Source organism: Fringilla coelebs, assembly GCF_963513975.1.
Source record: "Fringilla coelebs genome assembly, chromosome: 15".
Lineage (NCBI taxonomy): Eukaryota > Metazoa > Chordata > Aves > Passeriformes > Fringillidae > Fringilla > Fringilla coelebs.
Genome location: NC_140041.1, coordinates 17,750,709 through 17,775,757, shown reverse-complemented (window position 1 = coordinate 17,775,757; position 25,049 = coordinate 17,750,709). Strand labels below are relative to the sequence as shown.

General features: G+C 48.1%; 2 protein-coding genes across 2 annotated transcripts; both read left to right on the top strand.

Annotated features, from left to right (window-relative positions):
- Positions 1 to 6,382: 6,382 nt before the first annotated feature.
- IL12B (interleukin 12B) lies at positions 6,383 to 12,252 on the top strand (the record flags this gene model as incomplete). The annotated part of the gene is made up of 6 exons (XM_084215823.1): positions 6,383 to 6,467; positions 7,263 to 7,550; positions 8,249 to 8,360; positions 9,284 to 9,477; positions 10,211 to 10,356; positions 12,133 to 12,252. The coding sequence occupies 6 exons, from the start codon at positions 6,383 to 6,385 to the stop codon at positions 12,250 to 12,252; spliced, it is 945 nt and encodes a 314-aa protein (XP_084071949.1).
- Positions 12,253 to 17,996: 5,744 nt separating this feature from the next.
- SPINK9 (serine peptidase inhibitor Kazal type 9) lies at positions 17,997 to 22,768 on the top strand. The gene is made up of 4 exons (XM_084215960.1): positions 17,997 to 18,178; positions 20,209 to 20,240; positions 21,368 to 21,495; positions 22,274 to 22,768. Exons 1-4 carry the CDS (start codon positions 18,130 to 18,132, stop codon positions 22,317 to 22,319), a joined length of 255 nt encoding a protein of 84 aa, XP_084072086.1. The 5' UTR covers positions 17,997 to 18,129; the 3' UTR covers positions 22,320 to 22,768.
- The last annotated feature ends 2,281 nt before the right edge of the window (positions 22,769 to 25,049 follow it).

Here is a 25,049-nt window from a genome sequence, read left to right as displayed (position 1 = left end):
AAATCTATCAAAAATACCAATTCCTCTTGCATCCCTGCCCCACATTCCCTGAGCACCTGTAAAGATTTGCAAAAGCATCTCATGGAATTAAGCACCCAAATCCCATTGACTCTGCAGAGTCATTTACTGTAGAAAATGAGATTTGGCTCTTAAACCCCTTTGGAAATGTCACACCTCACTTTTCCTCTCTTTACAAATCCCTGTGCAAGGCACTTCTGGCTCTTCCTGTTCCTTTTATCCCTCTCCAAGCCCAGGGTTTGTGCAGAGACACCCAAAGCTCTGGGGGTTAGATGCTGTGAGCTCCTGGGGCAGCACCAAGAGGTGAAATCCCCTTTTCCCTCCTCTCAGGAGGCACCAGCTCCTGCTCCCTGGATCCCAGATGCCATCCTGGGCTGGGCACAGCTCCCACCTGGAATTTGGGAACTTCATCAGCCTGTTCTCGGTCAGGGCAGAGCTCAGTGGTGCTCCTGCCCATCTTCCTGTCCCCTCCACCCCAGGAGGGGGAGATTCCCAACATCCCCATCCTGGCCTGCTGCTCCAGTGCTACCAAAACCAGATTCATCTCTGGCCTATAAAGATTTTTGGTAGAAGTTGGATATATTTTTCTCCCGTGCTTTGTATTTTTCTCAGGGCTGGACCTTGCCTCAGTGATTCCATAGAGTGGCTTAATGGGAATTTTTTATGAAATTTCATTGGTGCACTAATATTACACAGTATTTCCTGATGAATTCACATAAATGACTCAATTATAGATAAAGAATTATAGAATAATATATATAATTATAGATAAAGAACACTGTTCCCTTCTCAGTGCTACTGCATTAAAAATCCTGGGAATAAAAGTTGATCTTTGGCATTAACCTGCCAATGGACATCCATGGAAAATGGATTCCATACAGAGGAATCATACAGATGATACACTTTTTATAATTATTCCTTTTCCCTAAGTTACACAAAGTTTTTTGCCCCTGGATTAGGGTGATTTCTTTGTCATTCCACAAAGCAAAAATGTTAAGAAAGGAAACCTCTTTTCAAATGGGCCTTTTCTGCCAAAAAGGAATTTTTCCTCAGCATTAACTAAAGCACAGACAGGGTTTGCACGTTCTCTGTCAGAGGGGAAGCAGAATAAGGAGATGGGGAGAAGCTGCTCCCCTCCAAATTTCCCCTTCAGAATCAATGAGCTCATAGTGGAAAACCAGGCTGTCATTGAAAGAGCTTTTCACAATCTCTGTGTTTTAATATTTAAAAATTCCTCTGGTGGATCACAGGAAACCGTCCCATCACGGGAGTTCCACCCAGAGGTGTCTGTGCTCCAGGACTGGTTTCTGGGATTCTTGGCATAAAGTTTGGGCACCAGGTCACTCCATGTGTCCTGGGACCAGAGCTGAGCCAAGGGAATTAGAAAGGCTTGATGCAGACACACACTGCAAATGTGCATTTGTTTGTATGAATTATTAAGTGTTTATTTGTGTTAATGAGTAACTGTCCATGTTCCAGCAGTGAGCAGCGCTTGAGAAGCTTTGTGGAGCTCTGCATTAGTCACTGTGACTACAGAGACGTGCAGCCATGGAAGCAGAAAGAGATGGTGAGCAGGAAATGTGCCCATAAATTCACTGCTGCCCTTATTTGTACCTGGGACTGACCTCAGGACTGCCTGGCACTGCTGGCTCGCTGTTATCCCAAAAGGGATTTGGAATACTGCAAATTGTCTCAAATGGGAACAGACCTGTGCCCAGCCTGGGCTCTCTCTCCTTGTGCTGCAGGAGGGGAGGGGTCCCTGCCCCCTGAGCTGCTCCCGCTCCTCTCTCCAAAATGGGCTCTGGGGATGAGGACAAGCAGGTGAGCTGGAAAATGGTGCCCAGCACAGCCTCCTCTGAGCTGCCCTCAAAGGCAGGGAGCAGGATGAGAGGGGACACCTCTGTCACCTGGAATGCTTTGGGCGAGCCCAGAGCTCCCTCCTGTCCGTTCTGGCACTGACACAGAGCTCAGGTGAGCAGTCAGGGGCTGCTGCTCAGTCCTGTGCCAGGAATGGCCCCAGGAGCCCCTCTGAGCCACATTCAGCATTTGGGGTGGGAAAGGAGCACTTTTGGGTTATTGAGCATTTGGGATAGGAAGGGTGCAGCTTTTGGGTTGATCAGCATTTGGGATAGGAAGGGAGCAGCTTTTGGGTTGTTCAGCATTTGGGGTGGGTGGGAAGGGAGCAGCTTTTGGGTTATTGAGCATTTGGGGTGGGAAGGGAGCACTTTTTTTTCCCTCAGCCCCAGTGCTCCGCCCGTGCCCAGCTCTGGCAGCAGCTCTGGCCCAGGGAATTCCCGTGTTTGAGGAGCAGGCTGGGCACTCTGGGATTCATCAGGGAGTCATCAGGGCCACCTGGGAATGCAGGGCCTGGGGTTGTGTCCTGGGGCATGGGCAGGAGTCACAGCTCAGCCCCAAAGGCAAGTGTGACCCCAGCCAAGCCCCATTTCTTGCCTGGCCCCAGCCAGGAGGGACAGGACAGGGGAATGGCTCCCAGTGCCAGAGGGCAGGGATGGATGGCACACTGGGAATTGGGAATTGTTCCCTGGGAGAGCCTGGCACAGGGTGCCCACAGCAGCTGTGGCTGCCCCCGGATCCCTGGCAGCGCCCAAGGCCAGGTTGGACACTGGGGCTGGGAGCAGCTGGGACAGTGGGAGGAGTCCCTGCCATGGCAGGGGTGGAATAGACAATTTTTAAGGTCCCTTCCAACCCAAATAATTCTGGGATTCTACAGCAAATGAACAGGAATCTGGCACTACATTCCCACTGTGGAAAGCCCCTGGAATCAAGTTGTGTCTCCATTAATTCCTAAAGTGTGTCAGGTTGAGTTTCAAACCTTTCTTTTTTTTTTTTTGCTTTTATAAACAGTGTTTGCCTGGCAAATAATAAGAATTGTGTTCAATTACTTCGCAAACAATAAAAGAAAAATTGACACAGCCTTTCCTCATTTTCAAAGGCCATGTGGAGCATGGGGCTCTTCTTATGCCTGAGGTCTAAAAGGAACACCAGGTTCAGATTATATTTAAAATCTGCAGCAATATAATGTGCAAATAACAGGTATCTCTAAAATAGAACTAATTGTTTATTTTTGGTTGACTTAAGTCTCAATTCATAGAACAAACACACCTGAAAACCAGCAATTAAAAATTAATATTCCCTTTCCTGCTGATTGATGTGGGAGCTGGGATTAGAGGTCATGTAATTATCTCATGCTTATCAGGTAGAAAGAGTTTTAGTTTATTGAACTTTCTCTTTCTGTCTTCATTCTGTGTTTCCCATCAGACACTTTGGGAGTTTATTATCTCCTCACTCTTCCTCTGTGGTGACGAGACAGAATGAGAGACAGAAAACCATCAAGGAAAAGAAATTACTCTGGCAAACCTTTAATGCTTTACAATCTCATAATTTCATTTCCTCCTCGAAGTTTACCTGGGAGTCCCAAATATTTTTTTTTGGCTGTAGCTGTGGCCCAATGTGAAGTAGGAACTGCAGCCACGTGTTGCAATCCTGTGGTATTGCGGTGGCAGGAGGGTTTATAAGCTCCCCTTTCCTCGGCACACTTTGGGACCAGAACTTTGTTTCCTCCACATCTCAGAGGCAAGCTCCAGCTGCAGCTCCAGCCAGAGGCTCCCCAGGCAATGGTGAGAACTCATTTCTTCTTTACTCTAATGCAAGTTTAGCATTATTTATTTGAGAGTGGATTGAAATAGTCTTGGGGGAGTTTTCCTCAGGGCAGTGTTTTTGTCCTGATGAAGTTTAGCACATGATGTACACCTGTAAATACTGCTGGAGCTGTACCCTGTGTCACCAGGCAATAATAATCCTTTTATTGACCTGGGTTGGTGTTTCTGGGCTGGGAGTATTGCCAGACTCCTTTATATGGCTGTTCTGTCCCATTGGCTCCTGCCTGAGCTGGGGCTGGCCCAGCTGAGGTCCAGAGTTCCTTCCTGACAGGAATCCTTTGGGGATTCTCAGTGAAGGAACCTGGGCTCAGTCCCAGCCCTCGAGCTCCAGAGGGGACACCAAGGACGCTCTGCCCCTGGGCTCAGGTGAGACCCCACCTGCAGAGCCCTGGGGTCTCCAACATCAGCAGCACCTGGATGGAGCTGCTGGAGAGAGCCCAGAGGAGCCCCGGGGCTGCTCCAGGGCTGGAGCCAGCCTGGGAGAGCTGGGAGGGCTCACCTGGAGAGGAAAAGGCTCCAGGGAGATCTCAGAGCCCTTGCAGGGCCTGAAGGGGCTCCAGGAGAGCTGCAGAGGGACTGGGGACAAGGATGGAGGGACAGGACACAGGGAATGGCTCCCACTGCCAGAGGGCAGGGCTGGATGGGATACTGGGAATTGGGAATTCCTGGCAGGGGTGGCACTGGGTGGGCTTTGAGGTCCTTCCAACCCAAACTGTTCCATGACTCTGAGATTCCCTGATTCCCTGAACATTTGGAGCTGGAATATTCTCATTTCTGAAGTGCTCAGGCACTCACTAGTGTTGTTCAGAATCTGAGTTTATTTCTGATTAATTTTTCAATAAAATGTTGAGATGGGGGAGTGTTGCTCTCCCACATCTACAATGTGAATCATTTCCATGCAAATTGCTGACTGTTTTCATCAAAAACCTGAATTATGCAGCTTCTCCCTCAAAGCAGGAGAAACTTTTCTGTTTTGGAGGTTTCGATTGTGATGAATGGAGGAGAAGGCACAAGTCCCATTGCTCTCCCCCAATCTGAGCTGATGTTTTGATGTTCAGTTTCAGGTTTATGAAGTGTGGTGATGAATTTCATGTTTCTGCGACAGAAACCAGCAATTTTCAGAAAGTTGCCAAATGAATCTTTCTGTTGGAAATTCCAGCTAATCCTGCCTGAAATCTAAGAGTGTAATGAAGCAGTTATTAGTACTGCTAATAGGATGTGATATATTTTAGAGCTCTTTTCCAAACCTAAATTATTCTGTCATTTCTGTCCAACAGTAGCTGGCTTTTCCCTGAGCCTTGTGCCCCTCTCTGAGCACAACAGGAGCTGCTGCCTCTCCTGGACACTCTCCAGGCACTTCATTGCAGCTCCTGGTCCCATTTAGAGCTGGGTACAAATCCAAAGGGCACTGGATGATTTGTGACCAGGATTTAGGATGCTCAGAACAGCAGGAGCTGCACTAGGATCTGGTCTGCACAGGAACACACTCTGCTCTCGAGGAATCAGGAGGGCTACTCCTCTTTCATTACAAAAAGAATGGTTTGGGAGGAAAAGAAACAACTCAAAGCACTTAATTTTGTGTTTTTCTCCTGCATTCAGCCTCCCACTGTAGTTAGAATAGGCTTTGAAAACGATGTTCACCATCTCTCTCTTGAAGAGATTTTATTTCTGGTAATTTGGTTTGCTCTCCAGTTTGAAAAGGTCTGGAAGTGCACCTAAATCGCTGTTATTGAAGTTTTTATGCACCCAGTAGTTATGATAATATTTGGCAAAGGTAAATGTGCTTTATGGAGAGTTGTGCTTTATGGAGAGTTCTGGTGCTATTTGGAACAAATTCAGGAGAAATATCAATTTATATGTTGGACATAGAGCAGCAATGATCTCCACTCCCAGCCCTTGCTGCAGACAGAGCTGGGCACTGAACCCAGGAGGAATTTTGCCTGAGATTGTTCACAAGCTCAGGCTGTGAGAGCTCAGGTGGATTCCAGGAGTAGGAGCAGAACTGGAGCTGGCCCAGCTGTGCACTGGCCCCGCTGTCACTTGTTCAGAGTGGGGACAGAACCCAGCAGAGCCCTTCAGCAGCTCCTTGGGGGTGTCCTCAACCCCTTGCTTTAGTGGAACCACTGGTGAGCTGAGCCAAGCTGGGCTTTGGGTGGATGGAAGGTGATGCCATTGATCCTTCAGGGCAGTGCCTTGGCCATGGGGAGTCAGGGAATCACTGGGGCTGGGAAAGAGCTTTGGGATCACCAGGCCAGGCTGTGCCCGTCCCCAGCCTGTCCCCAACCCAGAGCACCCAGTGCCACCTCCAGGGATGGGGATCCAAACCTGGATCCTTCATCCAGTGCCTTTTCCATGGGATTGGCCTCACTGGACCAAGCAGGGCTTTTCCTGCATGAGGAGCATTTACTGAGGGCCCAGAGCCACTCACAATTCCTGTGGAGTGATTCCTTCTCTAAACTGCCTTGGGATGAGAATCCCGAGTGGATCAAGATCATGGCTCCAGCAAAATGCTGGGATTCCATTTTTAAGGAATCCCAGAGATCTCAGAATGGGAAGATGCTCCTCAGCTCACTGGGACTCATTTTGTGTCCCTGTCACCCTGCCCAGCCCCAGCCTGACTTTGGAGCACATTCAGCCAACCTCAGTGAAGTTTAATAATGTTTGGTGTTTTTTTCCCCCTACAGATGTCTCACCTCCTCTGTGCCTTACTGTCCCTGTTTTCCTTTGCTGCCCTACTGGAAAGTGCTCAGTGGAAACTGCAGGAAAATGGTAAGGAAATCTCTGCTTAGTCAGACCTGAAACTTTGGAATCATAATTGTGGCCACTAGCACAGGATCTGTTAACTCCAGTACCTTAGGCCAAGGCCAGATGTTTATTTGTTTGACAATAATTAATTGGAGTTCATGGAAAAATATTTAAAAGTCCCAAAATGTTTTCCAACAGCATATTTGCAATATTTGCATTAGCAACTGTTTTATTTCCTATTCCTTCTCCTCGTGGTCAAAGTCTCAGTCATGCAGCCTGGATGCAAAAACTGAGACTAAAGGAACAGCCCTAAAAAAAACCAAGGGAAGAATTAGTTGTGAAAAAGAAAATATATTTCTGAGTAAAACCTATAACCTAGAAATAGTTTATCAGCTTCTCTGGTAAAGAACTAAAATGTAAATCCATTTGTAAAAATACAGGGCAGGTAATAAACAATTATTTTGAATAATTTATCAGAGAGTTGGGCTAAATTCAGATTGTCCTCTCTTTCAATGACTTATCTTCACATTAAAAAGAATATTTATCCTGGGGGTTCCCTGGGAGGGCTAGGATGCTGAAAGCAGCAAATCTCTTTGTCAGCATTGAGAGTAAACTTTGAGTTTGAAGGTTCCCTCTGTTTGGGAGGCTCCCAGGCTCCCTAGAGCCGAGTGTTTCCTGCCAGGGGGGATCCCAGATTTGCCAGGTTTCCCGGGGTTTCTCCTTTGTGGAAAAGCCTCCCTGGGGCAGGGCTGCAGGAAGGCTCAGCCCCAGCTCGGCTGTCCCTGCCAGCAGCCCCCGATGTCTCCTCTGCCCTGCCAGTGTTCGTCATCGACTCCCGCTGGGACGCCGAGGCCCCGGCCACCACGGTGGAGCTGAGCTGCGGCGGCGCCGAGGAGGCCGTGCTCTGGAGAAAGGACTCCAGCCCTCTGCAGGGAGGGGAACGGAGAGGGCAGACCCTGAGAGTGGCAGTGAAGGAGCTGCCGGACGCCGGCAACTACAGCTGCGTGAGCGAGGAGAGCCTGCGGGTGCTGAGCTCCAGCCTGCTGCTCATCGCCAGGATCGGCCCCGGCGGGCTCCTCCTCAGGGACATCCTCCAGCCCTTCCAGGGTACGGCCCCGGGGCCGGCACTGCCCTGCCCGGCCGGGGGCAGGCTCGGGAATGGCCTTGCGGGGTGTTCTGCGTGCTGGCAGGGACAGGGACATGGGAATCGTCCCTCCTGCGGCTCTGGGCCCCGCGGCTGGAACTGGGGCCGCGGGATTTGTTTGGGATTCTCCAGGCTGGTAGGGGGAAGGATGGGAGGAATTCCTGGGCTGGAAAATCAGGGCTGCATGACAGGACCCATGGAATGGCTGGGGCTGGGCCAGGGCAGGCTCAGGGTGGATTTTGGGGAAGGTTCTTCCCCCAGAGGGTGCTGGCACTGCCCAGGCTCCCCAGGGATGGGCACAGGGTGAGGCTGCCAGAGCTCCAGGAGGGCTTGGACACAACTCCAGGGTGGGATTCCAGGGCTGGGCAGTTGGACTGTATGAGCCTTGTGAGTCTCTTCCAGCTCAGGAGATTCCAGGGTTCTGGGATTTGGCAGAACCAGGGCCTGGCCCAGGTTTGAAGTGCTGTCATTTGGGCCTCTCCATTCAGGAGACAAGCCTGGGATGTTTTGCATTTTCTGCATGAGCCTGACTCAGATGAGTCTCGTATTTGAGTCCCTCATGGTGCTGCCAGGGCATCTGTGAATTCAGGATTGGTTTCTCTCTGCCTTGGCCATTTTGGCAAACAAGAGTAAATAACTCCTGGTTTCTTTCTCTGTCTAGACCCCAGGACATTTTTGAAGTGTGAGGCAAAGAACTACTCTGGAATGTTCACATGTTCCTGGATGACAGAAAGTAATCCAAATGTGAAGTTCACCATCAGAAGCCTGGAAGGGTAAGAGTTTGTGCTTCCCTTCACATGGCAGCCCTTGGTGTTACTCTGTATAGGATTTCAGGCTGTTGGGGCAGGCAGTTGGGGGGAGATCTCTTTTCCAAGTCTGAACATCCCCAAAATGTTTTGAGTCATTACTGGGACAAAGTTAACTTGAAAAGGGCATGGAAGTCACTCAGAAATTATTAAAGCCTTGAAAAAGGAATGAGTCCAAGTGGGCTGGAGTAGCCCCTGAGTAACTTAAGCAATAGCAAAACAGTCGGTGGGGGGCAGAGAGGAAGTGGAGCCAAGGCAGAAAGAACCACAGCTCGCAGTGCAGGGTGGAGTGGGAGGCTGCCCCCACTGCAGAGCACATGGCCCCTGACAAGGCTGGGCTGAGGAACCCTGAAGAAACCTGTGCTGGGAACCCTGGGGGGATTTCCTGCCTCCCACTGCCCCGGGGGTTCTCCAAGACATGCAGTGCTCCAGCAAAGGTCACCCCAGCCTGTTTCACCCCAGAGGAGAAACAGCTTCCAAGGGCTGTGCAGCTGGCTGAGAGCAGAAACAGAGCCAGGCTCAGGTGGTGCTTTGGCAGCCTTTGGTGTTTGTTCTCCAGTGGAGACTTCTCAGCCCTCATTCCTTCAGCAGGGTTTGGGAGAGGGCAAAGGGACAAGGCAGGAAACTGGAGCTTGCCATGGGATGGTGGGATTGGGAGCTCCTGGTTTAGGTTTAAATATTACTTCCCCTGCTGAGGCAGGGGTGAGCTGAGGCTGAGAATTGACATTAATCCATCCCACAGCACTGGGAGTGTGGCAGCTCCCACTGACCCTTTTCTGCAGCAGACAGACTTCAGGCAGACCAAACCATTTCCTCAGCAATGCTGTTGTTGTGGCAGCCCACTGCCAGGACAAGCAGCATTCCCAGTGCCTGTCCCTGCTCTGTTCCAGCTCCCAGGGAGATGTATCCTGCAGCAGCCCTGTGGCTCTCACCGAGGGGGACCTGACCACCTACACAGCCCAGTGCCACAAGGAGAACTTCTGTCCCTTTGCTGAGGAGCACCAGCCCATTGACATCGTCCTGGAGGCCATTGATGAGGTGTTATATGAGAACTACACTGCCACCTTCTTCATCAGGGACATCAGTGAGTAGCCCAGCAGCGGGGGCTGATTCTGACCTTTATTTTGCCGCTGCCAGTGGGAGTCAGGGTTCAGCCCAGCCCTGGGAATCCCTGCCCTGTGCTCTGTAAATGTCCACCAGGCCCCAGTTACAGGAACAGGGGGTACCAGGACAGAAAAGGATGAGGAAGTGAAGCAGTAGCATCTTCCTGGCTTGTGACGTCCAGTGCCCCAACACCCACAGGTCCCTGAGTGTCCCCAAGGGATGGATGTGGTTGAGAAGGGCCAAGGCAGAGAATAATCCAGCAGGCTCTTCTCTGAGAGCTGCTCAGGCTGTGGATGCTCCCCTCCTCAGCCATTCCCAGATGGGCAGCCAGGGCAGGTTCACAGACAGGGACAGCAATGAGAGGGCTCTGAGCTGTGGCCACAGGGCACAGGAAAATGAGGCAACATCCTACAGAAACAGAGCTTTTCCTAAATGCATTAGTGGTCAGCAGGTGCTGAAGATATTCCTGTGTGACCAGCAGAGCCCTCTGCAACCCTCCAGGCCAGAAAAAGAGAAGGATCTTATCCAGACTGAGCCTAGGAATGTGCTTACTTTTCCATAAAAAGCACCCAAGGCAGTCTCACACCTCAAGGCTGCTCCTCTCAACCCCGAGGCTCCCAGAGCTGATTCCCATAAAACTCTCACACTGACACACCAACAGCTGGCATTCAGCTGGCACCATGAATTAATTCCCTCTGTGTTTTGCCTTGCAGTAAAGCCTGACCCCCCCCAGTGCCAGCATGTGGCCACCAATGGAACAGTGACCTGGACATATCCCAGGACCTGGAGCACCCCAAACTCCTACTTCCCTTTGACTTTCAAGGTCAAAGTTAAAAGCACAAGGAGACACAGATACCAGGTAGAAACACAACATTTGACACACAATTTTCTTGCCTGAATAGTAGAAATAATTTTTGTATGCAAGAATAATGAACTAAAATTAAAAACTAAAAAAAAAAATGGTGCTGAGCCCTAAAAGTGGCAAATTCTATCCTGGCAGAAAAAGCCTTTCCCAGGTCCATGGGCAGAAAGATCCCTGAGGCAGCTGAGGACAGAAAATCCTGTCCAGCATTGCATGGTTGTGTTTACTAATTCATTAGGAGGCTGTGCAGGGCCTCATGTGGGAAAATCCCAATTTCCAAACCCAGAACCCCAGGATCTGTGACACAAATTTCCTCCTGTGTTGTTCATCCCTGGGCAGCTCAGACTTTATAGGTGAATTGGAAATCAGAGCCAGTGACTCATCTGGCAGCATTTCTATGGAGAGTCTGGTCTTTGCCCCCTGATTCCCAGTTCATTAATGGGATTAATTAACTGTCTCAGGGTCAAATCTCCAACGTGTGCCCAAATTACCTCAGACACTCAATGGCCTGCCTTGGAGGCAGCATCCTACAGAAACAGAGCTTTTCCCAAATTCATTAATGGTCAGCAGGTGCTGAAGATGTTCCTGTGTGACCAGCAGAGCCCTCTGCAACCCTCCAGACCAAAAAAAAGAAGGATTTTTTCCAGATTGAGCCTAGGAATGTGCTTAATTTTCCATAAAAAAGGGAAAGCCTCTTGCCCACAGGGCAGCTGGCACTGCCCCAGTGCTGCCCTTCCTGGCTCCAGCACTGAGCCGAGCAGGCAGCAGGAATGGTTATCCCGGGTTATCCCGGTTTTCCGGGGCAAACCAAAGGCACCAGAGGATGTTTCCCGCCGGGGATGGGTCCAACCCGTCCAGCAGATGGGGCCGTTCCCCCGGGCTCCGTCCCGGCTCCCGGAGGTGGAAATTCCTGCACCCCTCCGGGAGGGGCTGGGGATGCTCCTGAGCCAGCACAGCCCCAGCCGGGCTGCAGCTCTGGGAGAAGGAGGAAAAAGAGAAAAACCCAGATTAACAAACCAGCCCTTTGTTTAATGAGTGTTCAGGTTTGGGGTTTGGATCATTTACAACACCCAGCTCAGTGACTTTAGGTCATTTGCACCCTCAGTGGGTTTGGATCTCTGTGAGACACCTCCCTCGGTGGGTTTGCGTCATTTGCACCCTCAGTGGGTTTGGATCTCTTTGGGACACCCCTCAGTGGGTTTGGGTCATTTAGAACACCCCTTTCAGTAGGTTTGGATCTCTTTGGGACACCCCTCAGTGGGTTTGGGTCTCTTTGGGACACCCCTCAGTGGGTTTGGGTCTCTTTGGGACACCCCTCAGTGGGTTTGGGTCTCTTTGGGACACCCCTCAGTGGGTTTGGGTCATTTAGAACACCCCTTTCAGTAGGTTTGGATCTCTTTGGGACACCCCTCAGTGGGTTTGGATCTCTTTGGGACACCCCTCAGTGGGTTTGGGTCATTTAGAACACCCCTTTCAGTAGGTTTGGGTCACTTTGGGACACCCCTCAGTGGGTTTGGATCTCTTTGGGACACCCCTCAGTGGGTTTGGGTTATTTAGAACACCCCTTTCAGTAGGTTTGGGTCACTTTGGGACACCCCCTCAGTGGTACCTGAGCTTTCCAGCTCTCTCTGCTGAGCTCAGGTTCTCCCGAGCCCCAGGAGCTTGGGACCCCTGGGAGCCCTTGGGACCCCAGGCTCTGGTGGGGGCTCAGTGACCCTTCCTGGTGCCTGTGGTGGTGCTGTCCCCCCCTGAAGGAGCTGTCCCTGTCCCCAGGTGTATGACACGGAGGAGCAGTCGCTGCAGCTGCCCCCGGGGCCAGCAGAGGTGTGGGTGCAGGCCAGGGACCGCTGCTACCTCAGCTCCTGGAGCCCCTGGTCCTCCCTGTGCAGGTAAGGACCCAGCCAGGCTGGGCTGAGGGAACCCAGAGTTCCCATGTGAATCCACATGGAAGTGAAATTTCTGATGTTGTTTCACAGATAACCAGTAAGGAGAGTGACACAGTGCTCCCAGAGAAAGCAAAGAATGAATTAGAACAAGAACAGAAGCACAGTTAGAAGAGAAGTTTCCATTTGAGATTCTTAAGAAGCCATAACTTTTTTTTTTTGTTTTGTAACAGTTGAATGTGGTCCTAATTTTGGCAGCTCCTAAATCCCCCAAATTCAAATTACACTTTTAGCATCCATCATGTTGCATGAACATGATTTTGACATGTTGCTGGCAGCTATTATTGTATGTCCTGCATATTATTATTGTGCCTTTATTTATTTAATATTTATTTATTTACTATTTATTTATCTAGTATTTATTTATTTATTTATTTATTTATTTATTTATTTATTTATTTATTTATTTGACTTTGCAAGGCCAGTGGATGGCAGTTGCTGCTCAAACCACTGCATGTGTTAACTGATTTGGAAAGTCACTTCCAAATAAGTTAACACATGCAGTGTTTGAATATTTGATATTTCAGAAAACTGCTGATAATTTATTTACAAGTCCTGTTGGTATTTATTGTTGTTAAGTTTACATGTTTTATTTTGGCTAAAAAGGCAATTTATGTGCTTGTTTACAAAGAAGCTAATAATAAATACACCTGAAAACAAGAAAATTTGGATTATTTGTGGTCTTTTAAGAATGGTTTGTCTCACTGCTCACTTTTGTACCAGAGGATCAGACACTATTTCTGTCTCAATATCTGCAGGGCAAATGAATTATTACTCATTAATAATACCAAATTCCCAGCCTGTAAAAGTGCAGAGGATGGCCCAGCCAAGGGAGCAGGGTGTGCCAGCAGGATCTGCTGAGCCCTGCCTGCAGGAGGAGACAACTCTGGGCTTCTTTGTGCTCTCCAGCTCTGAACTGAATCCACCTGCCCCAGATTTGAGGGCTCTGAGGCTCCTCCCTGGTGTCAGAGGTCCCAGAACCTTCCTGAGCCTCGGGGTTTAAACCTTGGCCCCCTTGAAACCAATCCCTGAAACCTCTCCTGAGCTTGGGCCCAGCCCAGTCTCCATTCTTGGAACATGCAGCTAAATTTGGTGTCCTGACAAAGCCTAAATTGACCTTTGCCTTTCAGAATGTGCCACGAGGCTAGAGAATGAGAGAGGCTTCAGGGGGAAGGCACTGGCTGAGTTTATTCAGGAAAATAACAGAGCTCAGCCTGGAGCTGCCCCTTTCTCTGCAGGAATCAGCTCTGGCAGGTGGCTGGTCCCTGAGGCTTCGATCCCCAATTGTCCATTCCCTGGGCCTTCCATGGACCCAAGTGCCTGTGAATGTCTCCTCTGGCTCCCATCTCTGCCTAGATTGGATAAAAAGCAAAAAATACTCACTGTAGTGGCTCCACACACAGATCACATTCTAACATGCTCCATCCATCCAAGAACTTAACAATTGATGTGTCAGTCAGCCCCTGGGCTTCTCTTCTTTCTTTCCTCACCTTTTGCACTGTAAATAATCTGGGAGCTCTGGATAGTGCACAGACTCAGGCTGCACAATGTACAAAATCCCCCCCACCCCAAAAATCCCTTTAGATTGCAAAATCCGAGCTTCTGACATAAAATTTTAGATCTAGTTTATTCCTGAGAGAGGACTGTCATTGACTGTACAAAACCCAGCTTTTCTGCTTTTTCTCCTGCTCCTTTTCCCAGGCCCCACCATTCCCTGGGAAGGGGCAGCTCCTCCAGCTTTCCATTCATCCCCATCACTCAGCCCCTGGCTTTGGGCTGGGTACCACACCTGCCGAAATCTGCTCTGAACAGAGCCTGACTAATTCCCCCCAGGCCTTTCTGTGGGTGCTGCTGGGCTCAAGGAATGCAGGCAGATAAAGACGCGGTGTCCTTAATGAGGCACTAATTGGTCGCTGTAGGAATTTGCTGTTCTCCAAGAGCTTCAGTCCCTGAGCTGGGCAAGCAGGCACTTGCTGAGAGCAAAAGGGGGAAAAAGCTGATTTTTATTAGGGGTTCTGCGGGAGAACACAGATTTCAGCTCCAAATGCTTCATATCCACCCCTCCTCCATGTTGATCTTCCTCCCACCCCTCTTCTTTGTAAGCTTCTCTTTTAGAAACGTTTTATTTTTAATAAAGGGAAAACCAAAGCACATCCTCCAGCCCTGCTGTGAGCCATGAAAACACCTTGAGACCTTTCTTGAAATGTCACTTTGACTGACATTTCAGGAAAGTCCAAACACCTGGAAATTGCATCTCGAGGTGATTTCAGATCAGTCCTTTTCAAATTAAGGACTGATTTCAGATCAGTGCTTTTCAAAGCCCATTCCGTGGAAGTGTTAAGCCATTAATGCTTTGTTTTTGTGAAGAATCAGCTCAAAACCATCAATGGGCTTGATGCCTTGTGAAGGCTGACCTAGAACAGAGACCAGACAGAGTTAAAGAACAGAATAGGGATTTATTGAAAGGCCTCAATAGATTCACCTTGGGCAGCACAAGAGCCCAGCCAGGCCAGGATGACCCAAAATGGTCCCAAAATGCAGGACCAGGCACGGTGTCTCTCACTTTGATCAGTTCTGCTCCATTTGCAGATTGGGGTTAATTGTCCAATTCCAGCTTTAGGTTATCAAGTCCCCTCCCTCTTGTTTTTCTCTCTCCAGCCCACGTTGTTTGTGCTCTTGGGCTGAGATTTGGGTCATTTGTCCTTGGTGCCCAGCTGGAGCAGGAATTGTTTTGTCTCCCTGCTCTATGAAGAGAGCTCACCATCCCCTGATGTGAAGCTCAGACCCACACACTAAAGCAGCACAGAATGTGAAACATAGAAAAGCTGAAACCTGAGGCATCAGTCTGACACAGGAATCAAAGGGTCCCTGAGCTGACTGCAGGATACCAGAACCACTCCTGTCCCAAAGAGATCAGGAGGGACAAGGAAAACAAAGATCAGCTCCAGCCTTTGCACAGCCTGTTGGGTTATTTTTTAGTTTCTGAGACAAAACAGAAGACCTTCAGCAGGGCTCTGGCCTGGCCTGACACCCACAGTGCTGAAGGAAGGCTCTGATCTCCCACAGGGGTGGAAAACAGGGAGCTCACGGATGCCTTCAGAGGCTGCCTGGAGCAGAGGCTGGGCAGAGTTACAGCAATAAATAGGTTTTTATGAAAAGCCCTTCACAGGACACACCTTGGGCAGTGCCAGAGCCCAGATGGGCTCCTGGCCACGAGTTCTCACACTTTGATCAGTTTGGGTCCATTTCCATGCTGGGGTTCAGTGTCCAATTCCAGCTCCAGGGGATGCAGTCCCACCCTCCCAGGTTGCTCTCCTCCATTCCCTGCTGTCTGCACTTTTTGGGCTGAAGCTGCAGCGGTGTCCTTGGTTGTGGGGCTGGAAAAGGATTGTTCTGTGGGACTGAGCTGTGAGGAGAGCTGCTGACACTTCACATGGAGCTCAGAGCTCTGTACCAATGCAGAGGCTGGAAAATAGGAAAGCTCAGACTGAAGGCATCATCTCCTTTCCCAGGCAAACACCCAAAGGCTGTGGCACAGCCTGAACAAAGGCAGCCCTTGGTTCTCAAACCCTGCATTGAGCAAGACTTCAAAATCTGATGATTTAATTGCACCTGGGCGGACAACCCTGAGCCACCCACCCTGGCTGGGGCTGGGGATGAAAACACCCGGGATACCAGGGAGGGGAGGGCCCCCCATGACTGCAGCAGCCCTGGCTGGACCCTCCCTCCAGTGACAAAGCGGTTTTTTACCTTTTCCACGTGCTGTTCGTCATCTCTGTGGATGCTCTGCATGGGAGGCTCTCCACGGATGGGTGGGAGCAGGTTCCTCCTCTGGAATGCAGCCAGGGAACATCCTGCCATGCACTTAACTAATGACCTGCTGTGGCAGCATTTTTGGCATCCCAGTGGTGCTCCAACCAGGCCTCCAAAGCTAAAAGCAATCTAAAATTTGGAATAAATAATAAGTGGGAAAAATTTCTTACCCTCAGAAAAATGCACACTAATATTTTACCACATGTAACACCACGGAATTGCTTTTTCTTCTTCAAAAGATCAACTTGGAGGGATGAGAATTTGGGAAACAAACAAGATATAATGGCAAAGGTAGAAAATTACAGGAGTTCCACAATTAACTTACAGGTATTCATGGGTTTGCCGATGAGGACAAAATTGCACTCAAGATTCTTCAATATAAATGACTTATTTACCATATTTACCCTAAATTTCAGAAGGAGTTCAGCAATTAGTCCTCACTCACCCAGCTTTGGGAAGCAGCTGTTCCTATACACATCCCAACATTTGTTTTCCAATGAACCTTTTTCCATTGAGGTACTTCATTGCCCACGTTTGCTCTGTCAAACATTAATTCATGAGGACAAAGACACCACAAGGTCCCTGAAAATGCCAGCAACACTTGATGTTGTCCAGTGGGAATGCCAGACCCAGTTCCACTGGGATGGCCCTCGAGGTCACCTGGATGTCCACACCCTCTGTGGCCCCTTTAGGACAGACCCATTTTCACTATCTCCAGGGATCTCTGAGGGTAACCTGCTTCCATGGTTGACTCCTCTCATGGTTGTGAAATTTGTTTTGCTCCCGTCTAATTGGAATTTCTCTCCCTGCAATTTGCTCTGTTCCCTCTTCCTTTCACTCTGCAGCTCCAGGAGGGCTCTGGCTCCTGTTCCCTCTGTTTCCTCCCTCTCCAAATGGAGCCAACCCCTTGTCCCAAGTTTTCTCTGTGTTTCACCCCCTCAGCACTTGGTGCTCCCTCATGGGCTCCATGGGATGGGATGGGATGGGATGGGATGGGATGGGATGGGATGGGATGGGATGGGATGGGATGGGATGGGATGGGATGGGATGGGATGGGATGGGATGGGATGGATGCTGGGGCTGCATCCCAGGGGACACTGGGAGCACTGGGCTGGGCCCTTTCCTCATGTCAGGGTCAGGATCTGCCAGGCTGCAGTTTTAGTGTCAGGACACCCTTGGGGGCTGTGTGGGCTCCAAACCCTCCAGAGCAGGAGGAACTTCTGGCACAGTTTGGGTTTTGCTCCTGTTGCCTAATTGCTCATAACTGTCCATCAACCACAGACGTGTCCTGAATCCTCCCCACGAGTTCCTGCATGCTCCTTGCCAGGATTTTCTCCAGAAAAGCTCTCCAGAACACAAAATCACCGACACCCCCAAGCAGGGGGATCCAGACCAAGCCCAGTGCAAACCTCACCCTGCCTTTTGTCCTCTCAGACTTGAAGGAACACATGTCCAAATTAGGGAAAAAGAAAAAATTTAGAACAAAACCACCAAAGGGCATTCAAAAAATAAAATTCCAGGCCACCAGCTCCAACTGGGTCTTTGCCCATACTGGAATTTGGATTTGATGGCATTTATGTTTTTTGTCCTGTTAAGTGATGAGAAATTCACCACAGCTCAGAAGCAGCTCCAAAACGCCCCAAAAATAAGAATTAAGCCCTTCTGGGATGAATATTTTGGCAAACACCCAGCCGGGATTATTCTTCCCTGGGAACTGGGCTGAGCTGTGAGTCCCCATGGCAGTAGCAGATCAGGCAGCCCTGAGTCAGCCCTGGCTGCTGGGGCTGGAACAGTTAATTGAATGAGGCTGGGCTCAGCAGGACCATCCCTGCTCCATCAGCACCGGGACACGCGGCCCTGCCCGTGCCCAGGACAATCCTCTGGCCCTGCCCTGGGCACCTCCTTCCCCAGTCACCTGCAGGGCATTTCATCACCAGCTCTGGCTATAAATGGTGCCACGGGGCCATGGCCCCACTGTCACACTGCAGGCAGCTGGGCTGGCTTGGGGACAGCCATGAAGGTCACCCTGGTGCTCCTGGCAGCGGCAGCTCTGTGCCTGGCATGTGAGTAACTCCCTGGCTCCTCGGGGGGCTCCTGCACTGGCTGGGTGGGAGGCAGGGAGGGAGGGAGGGAGAAATTGGGATTTTTTAGTTAAAATCCTGTTAATTAGCACTGTAATAGTTTATAACCCAGCTGGGGATGGGGTGGATGGAAGCTGCTCCTTGCAGGGTGTAGCTCAGAGATCTCAGAGCTGTGATGCCTCAGAACCACCTGGTTTTATCTGTTTATTTTTAAATTTCCATCTGAGAAGGGAGCTGGGAGCTGGTGAGCGAGCAGGGGACAGCTGATGATGCTCAGGCCACATAAAACAGCAGGGAATCATGTTTTTTTAATCTCATTTTTCCAGGCTGCAGGGAAATTTGAGGGAGAGGTTGCTCTAAAAAAGAGGGATCTGGGAGGAATTTCTTCAGTTTTACTTGGCAATTTTATTTTTACTAAAAAGTTGCAGTAAAAATGCATTTTTAGAGAAAGATAAATGCATTTAAAATCTGAAAGACTCCACAACTCTGCAGGTAATATAGAAGTTTTAAAGTACCATGAACATTAAAGGTGCAAAATAATGAAAACGTTAAATGCAAAATTATGAAACAAAAGAATCTTTTGAGTAGCTCTGAAGAGGTTGCTTTGAAATTTGTCTCAGTCTCAAAATTCTTATGAAAAACAGCAGTTTAAATGAAATGTGATGGAAATCATTCATTCAGTGTTTCATTAACTGCAGGGAAATAAATAAATATTCCTTCCATTAGAATTCCAGGAAATCTCTTCCTTGAACTTTCTGGTTTATCTTGTCTGCTTGAAAACTTCATGCATCAGCACTTTCTGAGCCACACCTTTATTGCATTCACTCCGTTTGCAGAGTGGCTCCTAAAAGGTTACCAGAGAAAAAATCAGATGTGAATGGTTGGGGGGAAGTGGAATAAATCCAATCCAATTCCAGAATAATGAAATCTCAGTCAGCCTCTGGTGACAGAGATGGAAACCTGACCTGGAGCTTTATTTCTGCTCATTTTCTTTATGCTGAACAACTGTATTTGATGTGAGGGTGTGAACAGGTTTGTGAAAGGAAGTTTTTGTGGAAAGTTTAACCTTTGAAGATCAAAAAAAGCCAAGTTTATTCCACAAGACAATTGTTAGAGCTCTGCTGGAGAACACATTTGGAAAGTTTAACCTTTAAAGATTAAAAAAAAAATAAATTCAGATTTAATCCAAAAATCCAAGTTGCTAGAGCTCTGATCCAGGACGCATTCCTGCTCCTTCTGCACAGAAATCTCTCCCTGTTACCCCTGGGAGACCCAGGATGTGATTATGGGACAGCAGAGGGGCAAATACATTCCTGAGGAAAGTAAGAAATGTGTCAGCGGCGTGGAGCCACGCCAAGGAGCTGATTGCTTTGTGGGAGGTGTAATTAGCATTGTTTGGAAGGAGCTCCTTGAAGCCCCACCTGAGGACAGGGCTCTGCTCCAGAGGAACGAGGTAAAAATAGGAGCCAGCCACCTCAAAATCCATACTGAAACAAGGGAAACACTTCCTAACATGGGATCATGAGCCAAATTGTACTGTCATTGTTATTTACAGTCAATATTGTATTTTATTCTCATTATTGACAGGAAACACAGTTAAGGAAGGGACATGTGGTTTGCTCACAGCCTCATACAGCTCTTGGTAAACTCAGGAATTAAACCCCAGTCATGCTCAACCAGCAGTTAATCCTGGACATTAAATATAAAATAACATGATGAACAGTACATATAATATTGACTGCTGGGCTGTCAGTGGTTTTGTGGTGCACAATGGCTCCATTGCCCCCTCCAGCAAAGGCTTTCTAACAGCTGTCAGAAGTTTCTAAGGTAAATAATGCACCAAACCCCCCTTGTTCAATAGGTTCTGACACCTGGGCCTCACTAAACACTGCACAGCTCTCAGTATTGACATTTAAGGAGGTAAAAGATTCAGTTCTGCTGAGTGAAATCATCCTGGTTTGCACCTGAGTGTTCATTAACTGTGGGTTTTCATTTTCTCTTTTGTGGTTCAGTTTACACTGCAGATGCTGCCACAGAGAATGAGGTGAGTGATTTCCTTTTTCCTGGATAAAAAATACAGAATAAGAGGTAAAAAATTATCATAGAATAACATGAGGTCGGAAAATAAACACGTTAAACTTTAATTAAATGCTGCCAATTTATTGAGGTTTCAGTGAAAGTTCCTGAGTTTGGGATATGGGGTTTCCATAGAGTTGTCCTGACAGCTTTCAGATGTTTTCACCTGTCTGGCATTCTGGGCATGAAATTGGGCAAGGTGAAATTTTAGGCCAGAGAAATCTATATTTAAAAAAATCATAATTATATGATGATGACACTATAAGGCTTTTTTGATGACTTTTAGCTCCTAAATCAGGAGATTTTCATTCTGTCTGAGTACTCTGGGGTCAATGTCTGGAAGAAGGGAGGGGGTGGAGTCCATCCCTGAAGGGCCCAAGGAAGGGCTGGACGTGAATTGATCCCACCTGGATTTACCGATTGTTGTGATCAGATAATGACAAATCCCAACACTCTGCTCCTCTGTGTTGTTCCAGGGACCCTATTCCTGCCCAGTCCCTGTCACAGGCAGCCCCACTCTCACTTCTGAGCAGAAATGTTTCATTTTTGGGGCTTAGCCTCTGCCCATAGAGGTGGTGCCACCTCCCTGGCTGTGCTGTCCCAAAGCATGCCCCAAAAATGGATATATTCATGATTTCTGTGCATGGAGGATGTGTGGTAGTAAAGCAGATGGGGCTCAGTTCCTTCATGCACAAAATACCTATTTTTACTCAGTTATCTCATATTTTTAGGAATTCAAAAGGCACTGTGTCAAACCCAATTGGAAAACAATACACTGTCAGTTCATTGGTCAGTAAATGGAATTTTGTGCATCCACCAAATCTCTTTATTCTTGGATTGTTTACACATCTTCTTCACTGATTCCCATTGCACCAATTTCTTGGTTTTGCAGGTGCAACCTGATTTTTCTCACAAGAGTAAATTGTTGTGCTTACTGACTTTTCATTCTTATGATTGTTCTCACGGGAACAAGCAGATGACCTGCACCCAGCCCCAGCAGCAGGCCTGAACCATGATGTTATAAATCCTTTTTTTTGTGAGGTTTTTCCCTGTATGGTCCAGAGGGTGTGAGACTCAGGGCTGCCCTCGTTGCAGGTGGACTGCAGTGAGTACAAGAAGATGGAGAATGGGAAGCCCATTTACTGTGAGAGGCTCTACCAACCCTTCTGTGGCTCTGATGGCAAAACCTACAACAACAAATGCTCCTTCTGCAAGGCTGTGCTGTGAGTACTGAGCTGCCCATGCCCCTGGGAGCCAAAAGCTGCCATGGGCTGAGCAGCTGGGATTTCCACCCCACAAAAGTGCTGGGTTTCTTTAGGGCTGGTACTTCTCTGCTCCTGTGCTTTACCTTTACACCGTGATTGTTCCAGTCCAACTGATCTAAAAACAAATGATGGTGATGTTTGGGTGAGAACTTCCTATTCTGGTAGGAAGTGTAAAATAGGCAACTAAGAAATGACCCAGATATTCAGGTCTGAACTTCCTATTCCAGCAGGAATGGTGAAGCTGGACACTAAAAAACTACTTGGATATCTGAGGGAGCAATGTCCTATTCTGGTAGGAAGCATGAAATGACCCAAATACTTGTGTGAGCAACTTCTTGCAGCAGGCACTGTAAAGCTGAACACTAAAAAATGATTCCTATTTGTGTGAGGAACTTGCTGCAGGTACTGTAAGATTCAGTCACGAAAAAATACCCTGATATTTGTGTGAGCAGCTTCCTGATCCAGCAGAAACTGTGAATTTGGACAGTAAAGAGTCCAATGAGCAACAGAGACCTGACAAAGCACCTGCACCCAACACAGGTCACACAAAAATTCAGAAGTGGTGCTGGCAATGTCTTGGGTTTATGGATCAAATGTGTAATTTTGCAAGGAAAGCTGTTTAGAGATGAGTGCCCTGATGTCTGCTGTGAATGTTTCTGGTGTCTCCTCTGTCAGCAAAGGGCTGCAGAGGCTTTTGGTGCAGCTTTTGGTGCAATGCCCATGTTTTCCCTTGCAGGAAGAGCAGAGGGACCCTGCACATGAAGCAGGCAGGAGCGTGCTGAGGGAGCTGTGCTGAGGACAGCTCCACTCTGCCCTTTCCTGCCTCTCCTCGTCCTGCCCTGCCAAGCCCAGCCCGGGGAGAAGTGCCAGCTCTGCTGTCCCTGCTCCTGAGCTGGGACTGACACTCCTGCCTCACAGAACAACTGCTCCTGTGCCTTCACACCAGCCCTTCCTTGGATGTTTGTCTGCATGGCTGAAGTTCAAATCCCCTGACAATGCCCCAAGTCTCCCCACCTCATTTATCAAATGTTTTCTTTCCTTATCCAGAAACTTCAGCAAATATTTTTTTTTTCCTAAAGGTTTTCAGCTTTCCCAGGCACTGCTCTGACTCTCCCAGTTTTGTAGCTGAATTTAAAGTGCTTATTTTTCATCCCTCTCTGTACAATTCTGGTTCCTGTATGTTGTTCAACTACTCAGTGTGCTTGTTTATTAAAATAAATCTTCACTCTATTTTTTTTGTCCATGGTGAACTTTCTAGAGAATTTATTGCATCCATGACTAACAAGTATTTCTCAAATTACAGAAAACTGTGGTGGAGCAGGGGCTGAGTCCAGAGGTAAAAATCCAAAGCTGGGATACAAAAGTTGTATATTCTGGAATTTATCCCCTAGTCTGGCTCTTTTTTTTTTTTTTTTTGCTTTAAATGAGACCAATCTGGTAAAATGTAAGACTGTAGCAGATTTAACTTAACAGTTAAATCCTGTTATTTAAATGGGAACATTCATTAATCTTTTTGTTTGACAAATTTCAGAACCTAAAGAAATTTATGTCCTGCTCTTAAATCCTGATTATCTTCACTGTTAAAGTAATTTATGTCTTTTACTCAATACTTGGTCATGGGAATGTATTTTCCCAGAATTAAAATTGTGAATGACTGACCTTATTGGAAGAAAATTTTGGAGCAGCTGGACACAGAACAAATTCAGCCCTATCCTGAATTCTGTTTATCTAGAAACCAGGTCTCAGCAATTAGGCAGCAGGAATGAAAATGAGGAAGGTAATATAAAAGTTCCTCATAGTTCAGAGGCTTCAATAAAGAAGTTCCTAGAACAGATCACCTTGACTGAAAAAGATAAAAATGACAAAACAAAGATCAGATTGCAAAGGGAATCGCTGAGGTTTCCTCACAATGTCAGAAAAACCTGATTTATGGATATTTGCTGCCTTCCAGCCTCATGGATATTCCCAGCCTCTGCTTTGGTTGGTTGGGATATTTAATGGGCTGTGCTTGTGCACCAAACCTAAGGCACCAAAACTGTCATGCAGCCCCAGGAGTGATTCAGGAAGCTGCAAGTCAGAGGCATAAAGCACCCCCTGCGTTTCCCTGGCACTGCAGTCTGCCCCTGATCATTCCTGACATGGAATCTCTGGGATCCTTGGACATGGATCCTCCCAGGAGAGCAGGACCTGCCCACCTGGGAGCTTTTGCCCACCTGGGAGCTTTCCCTCAGCTCAAAGCTGGCAGAGCCCAGAGGCACAGCAGCTCCTGTCACATACCAGAGCACAGAACATCACCTGCAAATTGCTGCAAGTGACACCTGGAGAAAATGCTGGAGAGGCTGGCCAGGCTGGCCAGTCGGGTCTGTGGGATGGAGCAGTGCCATGGAAATGTGGGGAAGGGAAAATGAGCAGAGCCTGAGCGAGCTGAGCTCGGCTTCTGTGAGACAGAAAATAAAATACTGGTGTGGAATAGGAAACACAACAGATCCTGCACTCAGGGAAGATTAGAGCGCAAAACTCTGCCCTGGAAAGGTTCCTAAACACCTGGTGTGTCTTTAGAGCTGATGTATTTACAGGTGAGGGACAAGGAAGGCTTTTCCTGAAGCCTTACAAAACATTTTCTTCATTCTAAGACAAAAGGTGATGAAACCTGGAAACCAGGCAGTGGGAGCCCTGCAAAAGCAAAGCCAGAATAAAGCTGGCTGGGGTTAGCACAGCACCATTCTCAGCTGTGCTCACGCACCTGAGGGCCTTGGCTGCTCAGATGTTCTCCTAGAAGCTTTAATTTTGGAATGCTGAGGTTCTGCTTGCTGTGTAATTAACGTCTCCTTTGGTGATGAGGAGTGTCCAAGGATGGAGCTCTGGGACAGTGGGAGGGTCCCTGCCCACGGCAGGGGTGGGGTGAGATCTCTGAGGTCCCTCCCAGCCCAAACCATTCCATGATTTATGATCAGCTGGGATGGAGAACATTCATCCCTCAGAAGGTAAAAGATTAAAAACATCTCCTAGGGATGCTGCTAAGCACTGAGAGTTTGTGGGGTGCAAAACGTTGGGTTTTTAAATGAAGGCATTAATTCCTTCAGTCCTTTTATTTTGATTCATCAATACCTGTGCTAGAGAACCAGGATTCTGAAACCTCCCTAAAATATAAACCGTGAATGTCCAAATAGCTTCCACCAGCAGTAAATGAGAAACAAGAAATGCAACGTGATCTTTTGTTTTGCAGCTGATCAAGACCAGAACAGAATTTTTATTGATGACTGTTCAGCATCTCTGATTTCTGATTGTCTTCCTTTGGGGTTTAGTTCAGATATCCTTGGGTGCCTCAAATTCTAAATTTTCCCACATATGGCAGTGGAGGGAGAAAGAAATGGAGCAGCCCAAAACCCTTCAGAGATTCATACAGGTGATCTATGGGATAAATCCCAGGGTTTCTGTTAGGAAAAAATGGGGTGGTTTTGGTTTCTGCTGTCTGTCTGTAACCACTTCACCATTCACATTCTGTGACTGTT